This window comes from Micropterus salmoides, unplaced genomic scaffold (genome assembly GCF_014851395.1).
Source record: "Micropterus salmoides isolate LMB-PRFRI ecotype aquatic unplaced genomic scaffold, ASM1485139v1 Ms_hic_scaffold_17, whole genome shotgun sequence".
NCBI classification, from domain to species: Eukaryota; Metazoa; Chordata; class Actinopteri; order Centrarchiformes; family Centrarchidae; genus Micropterus; species Micropterus salmoides.
Genome location: NW_024040817.1, coordinates 9,782,932 through 9,801,454, shown reverse-complemented (window position 1 = coordinate 9,801,454; position 18,523 = coordinate 9,782,932). Strand labels below are relative to the sequence as shown.

At 39.0% G+C, this 18,523-nt stretch overlaps 1 protein-coding gene across 2 annotated transcripts; it reads left to right on the top strand.

Moving 5' to 3' along the window:
* Positions 1–414: 414 nt before the first annotated feature.
* On the top strand, positions 415–17,528 carry ak2 (adenylate kinase 2). Of its 2 annotated transcripts, XM_038725014.1 has the most exons (7): positions 415–610; positions 3,365–3,490; positions 5,093–5,203; positions 6,170–6,264; positions 10,628–10,700; positions 12,561–12,780; positions 17,235–17,528. In XM_038725014.1, the coding sequence occupies exons 1-7, from the start codon at positions 512–514 to the stop codon at positions 17,240–17,242; spliced, it is 732 nt and encodes a 243-aa protein (XP_038580942.1). In that variant the 5' UTR covers positions 415–511; the 3' UTR covers positions 17,243–17,528. The 2 variants fall into 2 exon arrangements, with proteins under 2 accessions (XP_038580942.1, XP_038580941.1); XM_038725013.1 differs by lacking the exon at positions 17,235–17,528 and having other exon boundaries at positions 12,561–13,287.
* The last annotated feature ends 995 nt before the right edge of the window (positions 17,529–18,523 follow it).

Sequence of the window (18,523 nt, the reverse complement as noted above, 5' to 3'; positions counted from 1 at the left end):
TACTGTTTTTACTTCCAGCATCGAGAATTGGAAAGAATTTGTAAGTTTTGGGGCCATTTTTGAAAATTTCTTTATATATTTTCGCCCCCAAAACGCCAATATAAATAAATGAGAAAAATATATTATATACAATTAAACAAATATTAAAGAATAATAATATTAATTATGAATTGGGATAGGCATGGAAACCGAAAAGTATTGTTCAAAATAAATTCAGGAAGACTATGAGTAACAATAAAATCACTCATTTATAATGAAATAGTGAACACTTTCCGGATATTACGCAATGAGGCGTCGAACAAGTTGTGTCCAATCAACACACACAATTTATGACGGAACGGTCGGACGGCCAATCAAACGCCGAGTTTCCAATAGTGTGCGGGGTTTAACCGCTGTGGCAGAGAGGAGGCGGAGGCGTTTCTTTTCCTGGCTGAAGTTGACTGAAGTGTCAACAGGACGACAGTGACAGACTTTACTAAAGTTTCTGCCCTGGTAGTCTCCCGGTCCAGACATGGCCCCCAGCACGCAACTAAAGGAGGCAATAGCCGATGTGCACGAGGGGATCCGTGCCATCCTGCTTGGACCGCCCGGAGCCGGAAAGGGGACTCAGGTGAGAGAGACACCCAGTCGAGCTAACCGAGCTAGCTGTTAGCTTGTAAAAACTGCAGCGCATGGTCGGCATTAGTAGCTAATGCTAATGCTAACCTACCTGTCTTTACCTGGTTTGTCACTACAACTCTCAGACAAGCTGGACAGTCTGTTAAGGTTAAAGTTGTATTATTAATAAACATGTTCAACCTCATTCGTCAAGAAATATGTTTACATGCACGCATAGTTTCTTTGGTGTCATGATGAAGTTACAACTTTTAAACCTGTTCTGTTTTTATTTTCACCTGCATTATGTAGTGCAGCATTAAATGTTTCTGCAGGGCTAACGTTACATCTAAAGGTCTATAAAAGGATTTACAAAGACTAAAATATGTTTACTGTGATATGAAACACTTAAATGTAAAAGCTCACTGTCCAAATGCTGCAAAAAGCAAATATTATTTATTATATAGATTACTATGTTATCAGAATTGGCATTGATTCATTATCTCTTTTTACTTCTACTTAAGCAATTCTGCAGTATTTGTAGTTTTTTGGACTTATTTTCTAGTGGCAAACTGATATGGGTTTTTCAATGGCCGATGCCGATATTTAGAGAGAGCAGGGTGGCCAATAATGTATAATGCAGATATCAAAACAAAGAAAAGTCATGTTTAATTTCAATTATTCCATGCAGAGTACAATCTAATATACATGTTATCTCAGCCTGTAATGTGCTGTTTAATATGGAATTGTTTAATGAAATAAAAAATACTTTAGGTTAGGCTGTAGATTTCTGAGCATGACCGGAGTTTATGGAGAAGTGACGTCATTCAGCTACATTTTTCTCTACAGCATAAATATATATATTTAACACTAGCCAGCAATGATTTTATATCCGATTTGCTGTTATTTAGGATTAAGACAAGACGATTGTGACTGACAAAATTTAAGGCTTTTAAACTTTTTCACCACCTTCCCAAAACTCACAAGGAGCCACACACTTCCTGTGAGACAAAAGGATGGGGAGGGATTTAGTGTGTCTTGTTCCCCAAAATAATTATTTTACTTCCCTTTTGTTCAAACATGAAATCAAATTGTCATTGAGGATTAAGACAAGACGATGGTGACTGACAAAATTTAAGGCTTTTAAACTTTTTTACCACCTTCCCAAAACTCACAAGGAGCCACACTGACATGGCTGCTTGCTGATGTGTCTGCAGACACTTTTTGTTTATCTGTCTCGTGAGTGCAGACATCAGCCGATACCGATTAACTCAAAATGCCAGATAATGGGCTGAAGAATTTTCTACTTGTGTCGTTTCTGAAACCACATTACAAGTCGATTAATCAGCCAATCAAAAGAGAGTAGGATTTTTATAATGTGTTAATTATTCCCATCATTTATCAAGTGAAAATGGTTCTTGCTTCTCAAATGTGATGGATTGCTGTTTTTTGATGTTGTGTGGTTGTAAATTGAACATCTTTGGGCTGTGGCTTGCTGGTTTGACAAAACTAACAATATAACAATGCCATCTTAGGCCCTGGGAAATTGTGATGGGCATTTTCACTATTTGTTACATTTAAACACTAACAAATTAATTGCTAATGAAAATAACTGTTAATTGCATCCTGATTTGACTTCATTAACTCTTATCTGCTACTGCCACATCATACAGTGTCAGTCTGGGACCAAACCTGCTGCAGTGACCATGATTCAGAATTACAGTGGCATTCACCTGCAGTTTGACAAAGATGTTGACCAACATTGATATGCAATATGTAAACTAATGATTTACCTGAAAACCTACAAAATATCAACTAAAGACAGTCATGAGCCCAAGCATTTTAGTAAAGATAATTGTACAAGCGTTTGTCAGTCTTAAAGGCACGTTGTTTTCTCTTTCTGTGAATTAGGCTGTTGATTGCGGCACATCTTGTAAAAAAGAGAAATAGCGTATTTTGTCTTATTACTGTATGATTATTGCCAGAAGAACCCTTTTTGAGAATGCAGTTACACAATTCAGAATGATTTCTGTTGTAAATTTGTAGGAGAAAGAAACCAGCAACATGTCAAAATGACCTGCTTCAGTTTGTCGTGACATCTTCACATTGTGTAGTACTCTTGCATCATACGCACGTGCATGTTGAAGGGCACAGGCACGTGTGCTGGCATTACTTACTGTGTCTTCAGTCTCCTGTAACACGTGTTGTGATCTGGTTGGAGTTCTCGGTTCTCAGCAAAGTGATCTCCCCTGAAATGATTATTTGATAGTTAAAGTCTATTCAAAAATGCAACAATTGCCGGTTACAGCTTCTCAGATGGGAAGATTTTCTGCTTTTCTTTAATCTTGTACAGTAAACTGAATGTCCCTCCATCTATTCGGACAAACAAGTACATTTATTAAATATCATTATATCCTGATATGACTATAATGAACTTAATTGACTAAATTAACTGGGGAACGAAGCTTTTACCTAAATAGTTTTCTTCATAAAAGGAGAAGATATTCCTAATATCTAAGTGACTCATCAGTTGAGTTGTATAAATGACAATTTAATATGTTAGAGAGGTGGCTTGGCCTGAAAACTCTCAGGTCTCTCAGCCAAAACACCCAAACTTCTTTCATGCTTTTGCCAGCCAAGTGCAGGCGGTTGGCTCTCTGACAGAACAGTGGGTAGAACAAAGTCAAATCTGCAGCCAAACTTTGTGGCGTTAGCTTAAAACTTGAATAATGTATTATTTAACATGAATGATCTCTCCTACTCCCTGCAGGCCCCTCGGCTAGCAGAGCAGTACTGTGTTTGCCACCTGGCCACCGGAGACATGTTGAGGGCCATGGTGGCTTCGGGCTCAGAGCTCGGCAAGAGGCTCAAGGAGACCATGGATTCTGGAAAACTGGTAACGTTTCTGCTCATCTGCTTCTCATGATTTCTGTGTATTTTACTTTCTCTGCTCCTTTTGCCCTCTGTGGGGCCGTGTGTTGACATTACAGCCATTCATGTTCAGTCCCACATGACTGTGTTTCATGTTTTATTTGTCTTCAGTGACATGTAACGGCTAAAATAGCGTCCACCGATAATGAAAACACAAGAGTGCAGTGCAACAACTGTGAGACAGCAAACAACATTTTTCCAGGAAAAAAATTCATTCCTTCAAGCTTTTTCATATCCATATCTGGATATAATACTAGATGTATCCATATACAAAGAAAAGTTATACTCTAAAAAAGTAATAGTAATAGTTGTAGTTATGTCTGCTGATGGAGGCAAACATGTTTACCTTTTTTTTTTTTTTTTTTTTATTAATGACTCTGTGTTCTTTTGTTTTATTTAATTCTTTTGTAAGCGTGAGCTTAGACGGACACTAGATTTTTATTGATCTTCTACACATTTTAAGTTGCACTACATATTTAAATTTTAACTTTATTTCTAGAACAATTATAAAAACAAACTACAAAGTGCTTCATAGAGACACAGAGAGCCAAATTAAATAAAATAACACAGTGAATGATAAAATACATGAGGCAAAATGAAAAGAAGAAATAAAACAAGAAAATTAAAACATTAAAATAAGCAGGCTGCTCCTATAAAATCAGGATATACTTTATATTAAAAATGCATTTTTAGGAGAGTGTTAAAAGAGTTTACTGACTAACTGTTTTAGATCTCAGCCTGTACTCAGGAAGATACAGGAGACTCCTGTCTGGAGATCTCAAAGTACGCAAACGTTCATAAGGAGTTAAAAGATCCAAAATCTAATCCAGAGCCAGGTCATGGAGAGCCTTCAAAGTAATCAATAAGATCTTAAAATGAATCCTATAACACACAGGGAGCCAATGTAAAGAGGCTAAAACAGGTGTGATGTAATTGTACCTCTTGGTTCCGGTTAAAAGCCTTGCAGCTGAGTTCTGCACAGTCTGTAGTTGTTTCAAAGTTATTTTTAAGATATTTTAATCAGCCTGCCTGCACATCCAGAACCTGCGACTAGTGACGCACAGAATTATTAAGTTTACAGCATTGCCGGTATGCTAACAAGGTGTACACCCTCAGTTATCCACATTTTCCATTATAGTTTATTGTGACTTTTATAAGCTGTAAATGAAATGGTTCTGCCTCCATTTTACTCCTCCATCAAGTCAAGCAGCCTATGTGGTAACTGTTCTAGGGCGGCCAGCTGACCAAAAGGAGTTTGCCACAAAGATGGTGCTGGTGCAGAGGAGGCTTTCCATTCAACTGTGTCTTTATGCACATGTTACTTAACTCTTACTTTCTTCAGTGTCTCAACATAAACAAGTCTGTTTGCTGTACTTTAATTACTCCTTTTATTGTAATGAATTACATTTTCTGTGTATCAGAAGCAACTGAACTGTGTTTTTTTTTTTTTTTTTTTTTTTAGTGAATGTCTTTATGTGGCTCCTGTACAGAGCTGTTGCTATCCAGAATGTAGCATGGTACAATGTAAATGGATAGATGAGAGAATTATCTTTTCGTTCACTTGCAGGTCAGTGATGAGATGGTCGTGGAGCTCATCGAGAAGAACCTGGACACGTCGGCCTGCAGGAAGGGCTTCCTGTTGGACGGATTCCCCCGCACAGTCAAACAAGCAGAAATGGTGAGGATTTAATTTGATGGTGTTGCTTTCTGCTGTTACCATCTAAAACAAAGCGGCACAGACTGGAATTAAATCATTAAAAGAGGGCATCGATAAGTAGTAGGTCACAATAGAAATTTAGAAAATGGAGAAATAACTATCATGTAACATCCCGTAAAGAGAGTCAACTTGTTATTTAGGTATTTTTTTTAACTTTAGACAGAACCAGTCTAGCTGTTTCCAGTCTTTGTGTTAAGTCCCAGCTCTAGTTCCATACTTAATCCTTAAACCTATTGGTATCGACCATCTTCTCATCTAACTCTCTACAAGAAAGTAAATTATTCTATTTTCCAAAATGTCTGAAAGTTTGTTATTGTCAAATTTAATTTAGATTAAATACTTTCACAGTTCACACTAACAGCACAAATTAATTGACATACTACACCACTAGCAAGACAAACTGGTGACATGTCACACATTTTTGCTATTTGGAATAAGAATTATTTTATTATTTTTAATTATTAGTACAATTTAAGGATTGTTCAATCTTTTATGGGACCAGAAAATATAAACTGCCAAATGAATGAACAGCAAGATAGAAAAACTTCACAGTCACAGCAGCAAAAACAAACTTCATAAAATATCAGGTTTTCTGCAAATTAACAAGAAAAATGGGAATAGTTCAGAAAACAAGTAGGCTTTCCACTGAAATATGATCAGATATTCTTTTTAAAACGGGGGAAATGAGAAATGAAGGTGTCTCCAAATAACATGTTATGGCATAGTTTTATTAAGGTATATAAATGCACTGTACTATTTGAGAATGTACATTTATTCACTCCGCAACAGCAATACATTTTTAGACTTTCAGCTTTATTTCAGTCTGATTCATCTTATTGGAGAGAAGTGGGAGAAACCTAAAGAAAGAGCAAAGTACTTTTTATACTCAACAAAAGATATGTCATGTCTTATGTTTGTGTCTTCTAGCTGGACAACTTGTTGGATAAAAGACACGAGAAGCTGGACTCTGTGATCGAGTTCGCTGTTGCCGACTCTCTGTTGGTCCGCAGGATCTGTGGCAGGTAGGAGTCTGCATGAGAGAGAGTTAAATATTCAAGACCAGAGAAAGGATTCAATCTGTTTTATTTCCCAGTGGTTTATGATTTCCCAGGATGGTGCTTGTACCTCAAGCTCCTCATTCTGTCTGTGTGTTAAATCCACCCGGGCAGGTAGATTGATTCATGTGAACAGAAGAGTCTGGGACAGTGAGATAATGCTGGAGAAAAGTGGAGCATGAAAGCATGCGATCAACAGAAAAGGTGGCCTGAGGGGGGTTTGAAGAGCGTCCAGCGGCTGGAAGGTCACAGTTTGAATCCTTAAAGAAGACGATGCATCCGTCCATGATGCAGTGTGCTGAATACCAAAGCTGCTCAGTGCCTGGTTGTACTTTTCAACTGTTTGCTGAGATGCTAATTATAGCGGAAAAGAGACGCATGTATAAAATAAAAACGTGAATTAGTAACTCTTCAGTTTACAGGATTTTATAGTGATACTTATGGTCATGTTATGTAAGTCACATGGTTGGCAAACTTGGAAAAGTACAGTGGTGGTAAATAACAAAGTACAAATACTTTGTTACTATCCTTATGTATTTTTGGTATCTGTACTTGAGTATTTTTAGTTGCTTTTTACTTTCACTTAGCTACATTTCAAAGCCAAATATCGACTTTTTACTCCGTTACATTCTGCATGAGACCTCGTTATATCGGTTAGGGTGGTGAAGACGCAGTGGATAAAACATACCTTGGGTGTGAGAGACCCGGGTTCGAAATAGCAATTGTAAGTCCCTTTGAATAAAAGTGTCAGCTAAATGAATAAATATGTATGTATTAGTAGCCTGTGGAGCAGCACTGAAAAACAAATGTAAAACTTGGTGCGAATCAACTTCAGCCAGTTGATGTGACACCGGCATACATGGTGACAGTCCAGTGCAGATCCAGATGGCCCCGCCTCACTTTTCTGTCAAAGGTGAACGCAAATGTTTAAAACCTTGATGAGAGGATGAAGAGGGACTATCCTTCTGGGAACGAGAAGAGAAAAACTAAATTACAGTTGTGCGGGAACAGCAGTCAGGTAAACAAGGCTGATGTAGATCACACTTAGCCTAACGTGCAGCTGCAGTGAATCTGTCTGTCTGTCCTGCTAACCAGCTGGCCAGACTGTGACTGAACAATGTTAAGTGAAATACAATTATTTATTACGTTTGATAAACGCAGACGGGCCACAGTGGTTATTAACTGAAGCTCGGAAAGATGATCGCGTTGCGCGTGGAAATGCGTTCATGCACATGCATGAAATTAAACTCACGCATTTGAGCAAGAAACATCTGTGGGATCAGTCCAGACAGGATGTGATGTCACTCATCATACATCATTTTAAAACACGACAGTGAAGTTTAGTTACAACTCTGGACTAATGCAAGATGGGAAGCAGTGGATTCATGTTGAGCATTAAAATGTTGATTATAGACTGGGCAATATGGGTGCACATCTCCAATAAATAATAAGCTTCACCATATTCAGCCAAGTCATTTAATAAATAGTTTTTTATATTTGAAAATGTATTGAAGGAAATCTGGAGGAGCCAGTTTGAATGGGCCTGATGCAGCATAGAAAATACCTATAATTTACAGGGGCAGTGCTGAAGTTTGTCAGTAGAGTAGATGCTGGATCATCCGCCAGTACAGGAACAGACTCCAGCCAGTATAAGCACAGCTGATCCACATCCAGCCTCAGTCAGTACGAGCAGAGCCAGAGATGTACAGCCAGCATCAGATACAAGCAGCTCAGACCCTAATGGAACAGTTGCTGCTCCACCAAGTGACCCAGCAGATTGGCCCCCAGTCTTATCAGACTTCATGTGGACTAAGTTAGTGAGCAGAGGTCTGTTCAAACCAGCACTGGACTTTTCTAGAAGAGGTTTCTATTCAGGCTTTTTACAGAGGGAGGATTGTAGTGAGAGCTTTGTGGTGTCAGGTGTGACTGTGCAGCAGCTCTGTTTTTGCATTGAGTTGCAGCCAGTTTATGACCGAGTGGTCACATGGTAGAGTTTTGCAATATAAACATCTGAAAACTGAAGCCAACTTTGCTCTGTTTGGGACTGTGAGCTGCACTTTATGAGAGGTGCTGAAGTTAATATGTGTGTGGTTTTTTGGTGAGATTGTAAATTGAAGTGTTTCAGTTAATTTTGGTTTCTGCATACTAGGGATGGGGATTTTTAATTTTTATTGATACCCTTATTGAGACTGCTTAACGATACGATTCTTTATCTATACAGCTATGGATACTTTACTATTATTTAGTGATGGTTATTTGGTAAGACCAGACCCAACGGGCATGAGGTAGGCCAGCACGGTATGAGGAAAATATTCAATGTGCGATAACGAGAGATAGAGAGAGATATTGAGATATAGATTAGAGAGGGAGAGATGACATATCACTTGCGATAAATAAACATATGTTGAAGTGTACATATTAACTGCCTGCTTGTTTTTAATTTAATATTTTAAATACAGCTAAATGTTGTTTCTAGAGCAGTAAAACATTAATGTTACTGCTCTAGAAACAACAGCAAAGTAACTTTATCTGACATCACAAGTAGTGAGTGAAGTTTAGAAAGAATAACATCAGTCTGTATCAGTCCCTCCTCTCTCGCTTGCTGCAGGTAACGTTACCAGGTAGGAGGAGGAGCGGCTGCTTTGTCTCAGCCAGCAGCTGAGTTTTTAAGACTACAGACCAGTCTGTGCTCCAGACAGACAGCTTTCTATTTATCTTGTTATTAACATTTCGCTAATGCCAAGCTAGCGTTAGCTGTGCTTGTATAAAACATAGAGGATGAGATACTGAGGACAGAGATGATTAAATTAACAATTTCTGTATGTTTAACGTTACCTTACAGACAGGTGTATTGATAAAGTATTGTCTTTTTACTTGCGAAGGTTTTATTGCACGTACTTAAGAGCGTAGCTGTCATCAACTAACGTTACAGTAGTTTGGAGAAAACTTAACCCTCACCTTATTCCACCGCGATGGCGCCGCCTCTCGCTCTGGGGGGTGGGTGGGAGCCGACAGAGAGCGGGCAGATACTGCAGCCTGATGATTTTCTTATCCATTGCATTTCACATTAAATCAGATTTGACGCTCGAGACACAACGTTACATCATAGGACCCGCAAGTCTCCGTAGCAGTATCGATAAGTTCAAACCTTATTGATTTTCGGATTTTGAGAAATTTTGGAACTGGGTCTCGATCCACATCCCTACTGGGTACTTTCACTTTTGATTACTTAAGTACTTTTAAATCCATGTACTTTTTTTACTTTTACTTGAGTAGGTTTATACTGGATGACTTGAGTAACATTTTTCATGTGGTATCTGTACTTTTACTTAAGTATGAAACTTCTTCCACCGCTGGAAAAGTACAGGTGACCTACAGAAACCAATAAATTAATTTAAGGTGTTTAGTGTTATCTGATAAGGACATAGTTTTGTAAGAAAGATAATATGGTCATTAATATTTCAACAACAAAGTCACAGGAGCATTGCCAACAGCAAAACTCCACCAACATCAGAAAAACCACATGGTGCTTTATTACCATATTTGGACGAGACGGTGATGCCAGCTTGGTTAGTAAGGTGCATCCGTATCTCATGTAACTGTAGTATTAATTGTGGTATTATTATTAAGTTGTAATAATAATAATTTACATTATAACTAGGACTTCGCTGGGCTGCTTTCTGGCCTGATGGTTTGACTTATGTAAAAGCAAACTGACATATGGAGGCCAAATAGAGAACCAAAGAGAAAGTTATAAACCTTATAAAAACTTAATTGGCACGGTCTTATTGTTTCCTGGTACATTTCCATCTCTCTGGCTGTTCTCCCTCCAACAAGTCTCCAACAAGTCTCCAACAAGTCTCCTTTATAACTGTTTTGAAACTGTTTAATGTAACATGCTATGCACTGCTTTGAAGCTGACCCAAACATTGAACAGGCAGACGTGTTTTCAGAGACCTTCATCTGAAAACGGGTCAATGCTTTAGAAAGGGTGTGTTGTAAATTCTTTTATTGGAGTTTGTTATTGCAACACAATATTTGCCCTCTTTCTTCACAACAACCACTCATACATAATCTGTATGCCACACTGAATAGAAGACAGTTAGTTTGCAAGAGCCATCTTTCTGTCCACGGGGGTCCTTTTGTGAGGAGGAGGAGGAGGCTGGCTGCTGCCTTTTCTAGCCCAAGTAGGACAAGGGCAGCGTGTGGGATGTGAAAAGGACAGTTAAGTAGTTAGTGAGTCACTGTGGCTGTCTAATCCTCATCTGTCCTCCTCTGCTGTCACCCTGATTTCTTTTCCGTCCTCACCGTCTCCCCTCCATTTCCCCAGACTAATTCATCAGCCAAGTGGCCGCTCATACCACGAGGAGTTCAACCCCCCCAAAGAGCCTATGAAGGATGACGTAAGTTGTTTCACAACCCACTTAGAAACCGCTTTTTGCTAAACTGCCACCCACCTAAAATCACTGCCAAGTTTGAAATCGGTGATGATCAGCCAGCTTCAGACAAAGTGCTTTGACACATTCTGAAATGTTTGGGACATCTGATCTTAAAAACATGGAGATGTTTGTGGTTATAAGCCATCAAAAAAATATGGACATCCAGTGTAGTTTCTCCATTAGAGAAGACTTCTGCTTGCTGGTGGCACCCAGTGGGGAGAGAGAATTTGGCTTTGAAGTAAGAGAGTGATTGATTTGTTGATGGAACTAAAAGCTTTTATAAGATGATGACAGATCAGCATTTCCTGCAGGGTTTTAAAGATTGCCCATGCTAATGCCAGGAGAAATTATTACACTGTTAATGAATGAAACACCGCAACAGTCATATGTAAATGAGTGAGGACATTGTTCAGATGTTCCTATACCACCTGAATGTATAGCGAGATGAGTCTCTACATGTGGTAGTTTAAGCAGCATGTCATAGTAATTAGGAAAAATAGAAAACCTTCTGGGTTTCAAAAGTAAAGGATGTGGTAGCCTGTCGAGCTGGTAGTCAGCACTGGATGAAGCAAAATAAAGCTTTGCTGGTTCTGTTCTCAGTTTTAGGCCCCTGCATATTGCTTCTCCACAGAGTTTGTACCTCTGATGTGTCCTACTTTTATTTTGAGGGAGGGTGGAGCCAAGAGACTTAAGGCCCTTTTATTAATTTCGCCAGCACAACAACAAGCTCTAAGTGGTAGGTCTTGCACGGACTGTGTGGGCATCTCAAAGCGCACCTGCTATTTTGATTAATTTTTTGCAGCAACACAAAGTGTAAAAGGGCTGGGTGAAGTGGAATGTAGATCGGCGGGTGTGGTGTTTCATAGGTTCCCTCTCAGCCAGTCACATAACTGGTCTGAACGCTCTAAAACGTGTCGCATGAGGACAACGGCTCAACAAATTGCCTGTCCAGGAAATCATATTGTTGTTTGGATGGTTTAGAGCGGCTCAATGTGAACACAGCATGGTACATGTGCAGCCAGTCAGACGGTGTGGTTTTTTATCACATTTATTGTCAGTCATCATTCTATTTTTCTAGTGGCAAATGGTTGCATCGAATCGAAAAGCATTTGCTTTATAATGCAAAAATAAAACATGAACAGCTTATTTATTTAGTTAAATAACCAATTTTAGGGTCAAGAAAATACCAAACTTATCTGGTGCTGCTTGCGTGGGTTGTTGCACCACTAAGAAAATGGGGCCCTTTATGCTAAGGATGGGGCCGATTTTAACAATTATTTTTTATCCTGGTTTCAACTCAGACACTTGATCTCAGGGAATCGGCTTATGCAGAGTACAGATGTGATACCAGTGCCCTCTTTCTCACAAATTTAAAACCGATTGGAACAAGAGGCCAGGTGTTGCTGCGGCGCCGCCATGACTGATTGAATGTAACTGAAAACACTAAAATCTTATAATAACACGGACGAGTGGATCAGTTGCATCTGGCCCCTATTAATCTGATTTATAAGGCAGGGTTTGGTGTTGATACAGATCCGACAGATTGGATCAGTGCATCCCTCCTTAATGTGCGTTACTCTGTGTCGAACTGTCTGCAAATAAAGCAACACACAAACTCCTGGCTTAGAAAGAAGACTGACTTGCACAAAGATGGATTTCGATACAGAAACAAGTAACAAGTGAGAGGGTTGCAGTGACACTTGATTAAGTTGACCTAATTGTAGACAAAAGTGGAAACTGCATGCGTTGTTGTACAGGTTTTACCATCTCAGTCCATCTTTCTCTTTGTTCTTATGTGTTTTTCTCCCTCTTGTCTGCACTAAGGTGACAGGTGAGCCGCTTATCCGCCGCAGCGACGACAACGAGACGACGCTGCGCTCCCGTCTGGACGCCTACCACCGGCAGACCGTCCCTCTGGTGAAGTACTACAGTGCAAGGGGCCTGCACACAGCCATTGATGCTGCAAAGGACCCGAACGTCGTCTTCGCCTCCATCGTAGCTGCCTTCTCCGCTGCCACGGAAACCCCCGCCCGTGCCACTGCCTGTAAAGACCAAGTGTTCTTCATTTAAAAACCTTTTTCCTCCTTTCCGTATCCCCTCCCAAGGGTTTTTTTTTATCCCTCAAGGGTGAAGATTTTACAAGAGTTGGTCGAGTGTCACAGTGGCAACAAAATGTAACTTTGCGAGGTGTAAATATGGAAGATGGGGACTAAAATGGTATCAACAGTTCAAGAAATTCACAATGTTTCACCAGTTGTAGAAAGAGAGGATTTAAAGTTGTATTGTTGTTTAGCCATTAGTCGTTATAAAATCAAGTCTGAAAGAGAACAAGCCAATGTAGAACCAATAACCACAGGATCAAAAACCACAAAACAGACTTGGCGCTTAGCACTATGCTGCTGCTTCTGTCTTTCACCTCCTATAGAAATTAGATTTAAGGTTTTGACATTTAGCAGAGCAGAATGCCATGCACGTTTTTTGATATTTGTTGTCTACTGCTTGCCTCCGCTGGACAGGTTTGCTCTTGTTTAATAGATGACTTTGGCCTTTTCTCTTTCTCAGTGTCTGATTCTCGTGCACATACAGTTGATCTCTGTTTTTCCTTTCAGCTGTATTTTAGCTGTTACTCAGGCTATATCCACACTACTATGTTTAAGTAGTTTTAAAATGAAAACGATCTCCGTCCACACTAGCGTTTTCGCGTATCAGAGTTGATCTCCGTTTATATTAAAATGCACATCTAGTGGCCGTTTACGTACGCTGTAAACAGGAAGCGGACTGTCTGCTCTACTCTGCAGCAAATGAACAAAGAATAGCAATGGCGAATAACCACACCAGAGATTTTATTTTTTTTGCACATGCACATTACAAAATATTTTAATAAAAATACCAAAATAAAAACACTGTTGACTGTGCTTGACTAATAAGTCTCAATTAGGAAGCCAAACTTGAGCTTCTGCGTCAGCATTTTTAAAGTCCTCTGTTTTCACCTGTCTGCACTAAAACGCTACGAGTTTTAAAACGAAAATGGGGTCAGCAGCGTTTTCAAACTGGTCACCAGTGTCGGATTCGGTTTTAGTCTGGACAGCAGGTGTAAACGTAGCAAAAGGTCTGCATTTTAAAACAAAACTTAGTAGTGTGGATGTAGCCTCAGTCAGTCCCTTCAGGATTTTGCAGGCCTTTTTTGTGATTGTTGCGGCCTAAAATGCCAGATTTTGCGACAGCTTAAAAAAAATGAAAGTACCGATGTTTTGGGGCGTTTTTTTTTTTTGTTCGTTTTTTTTTTTTCTCTCTCGATATAATTGTGGAAATAATAACTGTAAAGGTAGATGTAATTTTTTTTTTTTTAATGCAACGGCCTGTGTGACAGTGATGTGTCTTGCCTGATGACCGCCATGCCTTTCTGACACTCTGTGTGTCAATAGACGATTTCCTTTTATGTTCAACCAAAAAACTACACATTTTGCTAAACAATTTACCCCGGCTTTGTTAAAGAAGATCTGGATACGTTTTTTCGCTGTCCTTTTTTATTTATTTATTTATTTATTTTTTGTGTGTGATGTGAGACGGTGGTATCACATGTCTGCTGCAACGTGTAAACACGTGAAAACATTTTGTGGGAAACGGCGATGATGGTCAAATTTGCGGAAACTTGCAAGTCGCGCTGAATTCACAGGGATTTGTTGAAGTTGTGTTCATAGAGGGATCATTGCGAAATCCTGGAGGGGGACTGCTCAGTGTAATCTGAACACAGACATGATACAAATATTTTTAGAATCGGTGTGACTTTCAGAGGGTTATCCCTCATAACCAGAGCCAATAAATGTCCAGAAATCCAGAACTTACCAGAGAATCATTATGTTGTTTAGTTCAGTGGTAGTTTTCTGCGCATCCATGGGTACAATTCGAACAAGACTGCTAATAGCTAATTCAGCTGTTTTTAATTGTGCTAATTTTGCCAAAATGTAAACAAATTCAGGCAAAAAAAACATTATACTTCCTGTTTGAAAGCGGGTAGCCCTGTTTGTTGATTTTGTCTAAGGGGGCCCCCTACAGTGTGAAACTTTGAAAACCCCCTGGTCTGTGTAAACCTCTAGCTCAACACAGAAGCAAATGATACATCAGTTACTGCATCCAGTGGAGACTTCCCCTTTCACCCAGGACATACTTCCCTTTCTTCCTTCACCCATCTATCAGTATAGCCTGCTGTCCTCCTCCTCTTCCTCACACTGCTCCTCCTTGGCTCAAATACTGCCTTCACTCTCTTGGACTCCACAAATGACCCTTTGGATGTTTGAGAGACTGGACTGGTTGATAATTAACTCCCATTTGATTGATATGGCCAATAACTTGATCAGTATGCTGAAACAGACTGTAAAGTGTTTTCACTGAAGTAGCTGAATCTTTCCTGTAGACCTAAATGGTGTCTGAACTCTGTTCAATAGTTTTAGTTCCAACATGCTGTTGTCATTTCCCTCCTGGGGGTGCATGTGCTTTCCTGTCTTTCTTTTCTGGAATTTTAGTAGACCAAACTATTTCTGAGAAACTTAATTTCTCCGATGTTTCAATCGTCAGTGGGAGTGCTGATTATCTAATCCTACCAACATATTTGTACACTGTGCTGTAATGATAAGGCTTTTTTAAATTGTTAGTGGTAATGGATTTGAGACGAGGCACATGTCATTCCCTGCTTTAGACTATAGTGTGATCTAGTTTTTGGTTGCTGAATATGACTGACCGAGACCAAAGTAAAAATGTAATGGGAGAAGATGAAGACTACACTTTAAAGTGGCTACAAATCTATCAAATGACAATGTGAATTGATAAAGCTACAGAGAAATATCACCTGAACCTGCAGCTCCCCTCGAGCTTTATAGTTTCAGCTCATTAAGTTGTCTGGTCTGATAATTGTTTTGGTTCATTTTCTTGCTGCTTTTAGTGTCATTTTCAGCCAAGATTTTTACCTGCTCAGTACAAAACAGCAAACAGATATAGTTAATGACTAGTTAGTAAACTCAGTCAAGCATTTAGCCAGATATTTCCTGAAGGAGCTATAAGAGAGTGACTACTGTACTTACATTCATCAGGTGGAGAGAATAAGACTCCAAATGGAGGATAATGTTGCACTGTAACTGCTGATTGTGTAAAAACAGCTTTTGTGCTAACAAGTTCACTGTATCAACTCAAAAGATGATGCAGTATGTCAGTAATGTTGTTATTGCAAGTGACATGATCTGAAAAAATACCGTACTGATTTGTATCGTATTTTAAACCAAAATCATGTAATATAAGAACAGAGCAAAGTTGCTTTAGAAAGAGTCAATGCTGCTCATCTTAGTCTTCCTGATCATATATGAATTTGTAAAATGGCTTGTTACAAAAAAGTGAATGCAGGTTCATTTTGTATTTAAATGTGTAGAGCATTTGTTGAAGTACACACACTTTATTAGAGCCCCTGTACCTAATTAATGTTAAGTTTGCTAGTTTTAAATTTGGGAAATGTGTTCATTTTCACATCAGGGTCCAGAGGCCAGTTGGATAAAAACACTTCCAGACTGAATTACATTATTTATCGCTGACATTGGAAGTTAAAGATGAAGTCAGTATGTTGTGTGCTCACTTGCTGGGTTTCTTAGAAGCACTGACATCACAGTTTCTGTGAAGTGAACTGGATCAAAGAGGAAGGAAGTTCGTCACTCAAACCTTCAGGAAAAAAGTCCTTCCCGGAAATGTTTTGAATCCCAAACGTGTCCTTACGACCTTCTGTTTGTTCCATTAAGCTTATACTAATTATACTTGCTTAATATGGTTTGTTGCATAGAAATATTCCTGGTTGATAATTACATTTTCTTAAAGTTTCAACAGATTTTTTTGGGAAATTACAAACTCCTGTGACATCGGGCTTGTCCTTGAATCCTCTGTTCCTCCTTGACCTGTTAGTTTCCTCCCTGTTCTGTAGTCACCTGGTGTTTCTGTTCAGTGGAAACATCATGCATGCAGACTGTGTTACCCGTACTTTCCCTTGAATACTGATGTGTTTCTATTCTCTCGGGGTTGTTGTGATGGAAAAACAAAAGCAGATGTTCAGCAGTCCCAGTAGGCAGATTTCAGTCTTTTATTCAGCCACCGACGACAATTTCATGCTAAACTTACCTTAATATTCCATCCTGTGCTCAATGATGCATTGGTTTTTTTTTTTTTTATTCATCACTTTCTGAAAGCTGGGGATGTATAGATTTAGAATTGAAAGACAGAAAACCTTGCTGTCTGTTTTGTTCACCCCCAAATGAATGTGATGTGCTTTTGAATGTGCACTTTAAACTGAACGATGGCAGCCTAATTGCACTCCGAGACAGACAGGACAAGTGTTTTTGTCCATTTCTCTTGACAGTTCCAGCATTTAAATGTCCAGAAAAAACGGTAATAGTCGTGGCTTGTTGCAGTTTCTCTGTAATTCACCCAAAACTTTTCTTCCCCTCTCTCTCCCTTGTCTTGCAGCTGGTTGAATCCTGAGCTGCTACATTCCCACCAAGGCGAAGGATTGGATTGGCAAAAGATGTCGGGTGGGTGGGTGGACAGACGGAGGTGGTGGGGTGGGATCTTTAAACTTTATAAGTTATGGTTAACTTTGCATTGGTGTGGGGCTCACTTCTATTTCCAGTAGTCTACTAGTTTTGGTCCTGCTGGATATGTGATAGCATACGTGTGATAAAATAACACACCGAAAGTGTCATGCAGACAGAAGAAGGCATATTCCTCTCCCTCTAATAAATCTCCTGCTTTACTACAATCGCATTTTGTGTTTTTCTTTCAATGACTCTCCCATTGTGCAATCCACAAGTTTAAATAGTAGTTGTATATAACTATTAGAGACTTTAATGTTATGCAGGTACAAATGATTTACGCCTCCTGCCGTAAAATAGATGGTGTGTTTCCCTAAAAAAAAAAAACTGTTTCATCAAATAAACTCAAACTCAAAAAAAGATAATCTTATTTTAGGTGTATTAGTTGGCTTCTGGGTCTTTGTGTAAAATATAATGAAGTATCCATCTACAATATAGCATGTGCAATGTACTGACTGGAAACTTTCAGGAAGAAGGGGTCTGGCAGCAAACGTTTGCCTCTAAGGGTCCCCAAATGGGTTAATCCAGCTCTGTATGGAAGACCTAAAAAGGCGTTAAGGACAATATAAAAATACATTAGTGTGGAAATAAAAAGGGACGCTGAAGCAGAGGGGAAATTAACGCGGAGATGAAGACGTGTTGCATTTTGTCAAGAAATCTGAGGTCAAAAAGTAATTATGTTTTGTAATTACATCCGCAATTGTCCATGTACCCAACTGTTAGATCAGATCAGACTTTTTATAGCTAGAAGTCTTAAATTTGTTCATTTATTATTATAAGTATTAAGTTCAGTAGTTAAATGTGGCTAAACATTTGGATTAATTAAAGAACTTATTTGTAAACTTAATGAAAAGGTTTTTCTTCCTAAATTAAAAAGGGGCCAAGAGAAGTGAGATTTTTGATTTTTCTGGTCTGTTTCTTCTTTTCCTAAAATCTGCAGTGTATAATTATCTACATTTACTTAAAAGTATTTATTTTGCAGAAAATGTGACCTATTATAATAAAACTATATTATTAATACTGATGCACCAGTGCATAGGTAGCATTTTATTGTTGTAGCTGCTCGAGGGGAAACTACTTTACAGTTAGCTAGTTTAGTCCAGTGGTTCCCAACCTAGGGGTCGGGCCCCTTCAAAGGGTCACAAGATAACCCTGTGGGGTCAC

Coding starts and splice junctions, on each gene's coding strand:
- ak2 (XM_038725013.1), top strand. CDS start 512: ATGGCCCCCAGCACGCAACTAAAGGAGGCAATAGCCGATGTGCACGAG. Junction 611..3,364: donor GAGCCGGAAAGGGGACTCAG/GTGAGAGAGACA, acceptor TACTCCCTGCAG/GCCCCTCGGCTAGCAGAGCA. Junction 10,701..12,560: donor AAGAGCCTATGAAGGATGAC/GTAAGTTGTTTC, acceptor GTCTGCACTAAG/GTGACAGGTGAGCCGCTTAT.